This window comes from Egretta garzetta, unplaced genomic scaffold (genome assembly GCF_000687185.1).
Source record: "Egretta garzetta isolate BGI_Z169 unplaced genomic scaffold, ASM68718v1 scaffold428, whole genome shotgun sequence".
NCBI lineage: Eukaryota > Metazoa > Chordata > Aves > Pelecaniformes > Ardeidae > Egretta > Egretta garzetta.
In genome coordinates, this window is record NW_009260405.1 from 61,925 (window position 1) to 62,315 (window position 391).

The 391-nt window shown below is 69.3% G+C and overlaps 1 protein-coding gene across 1 annotated transcript in view; it reads right to left on the reverse strand.

Annotated features, from left to right (window-relative positions):
• Positions 1-388, reverse strand: part of SPIRE2 (spire type actin nucleation factor 2) — a gene marked incomplete at its 5' end in the record, with an annotated part of 10,352 nt that extends 9,964 nt beyond the window's left edge. Inside the window, 2 exons of the mRNA XM_035898948.1 lie at positions 168-254; positions 359-388. Of these exons, the coding sequence (XP_035754841.1) occupies positions 168-254; positions 359-388 (117 nt within the window). The remainder of the gene's footprint in view (positions 1-167; positions 255-358) is intronic.
• Between the last annotated feature and the right edge of the window lie 3 nt (positions 389-391).

Below are 391 nucleotides of genomic sequence, written 5' to 3' on the forward strand. Positions count from 1 at the left end.
CCGCTCTGATGCCTGTGGGACACACGGACGGGACCTCAGGCGGTGGCCGCAGCTCAGAGCCGATCACCCTCAGGGTGCCCAGCCAGCTGGGAACGGCACCCTTGGGACTTGCCAAGCCCTTGCCAGGCACAGCCACGCCACGGCAGTGTCCCAGTACCGGCACTCGCCTGCTTCAGTGGGGGCCGGGAGCGGATGAAGTCGAGAATGAGCTCGTGGGCGTCCTTCTTCACCCGGGGGGGGATGTCCCCGTCCACCTGGGAAAGGGCAGAGGGGCCATGGGTGGCATCAGCGCCGGGGCCGGCGAGAGGCATGGCAGCACGGCGGGAGGCCAGAGCAGGGGCAGCCCGGCCACGCTCACCATGACCTTGCGGAGTTTGTAGTTGCGGGCGCG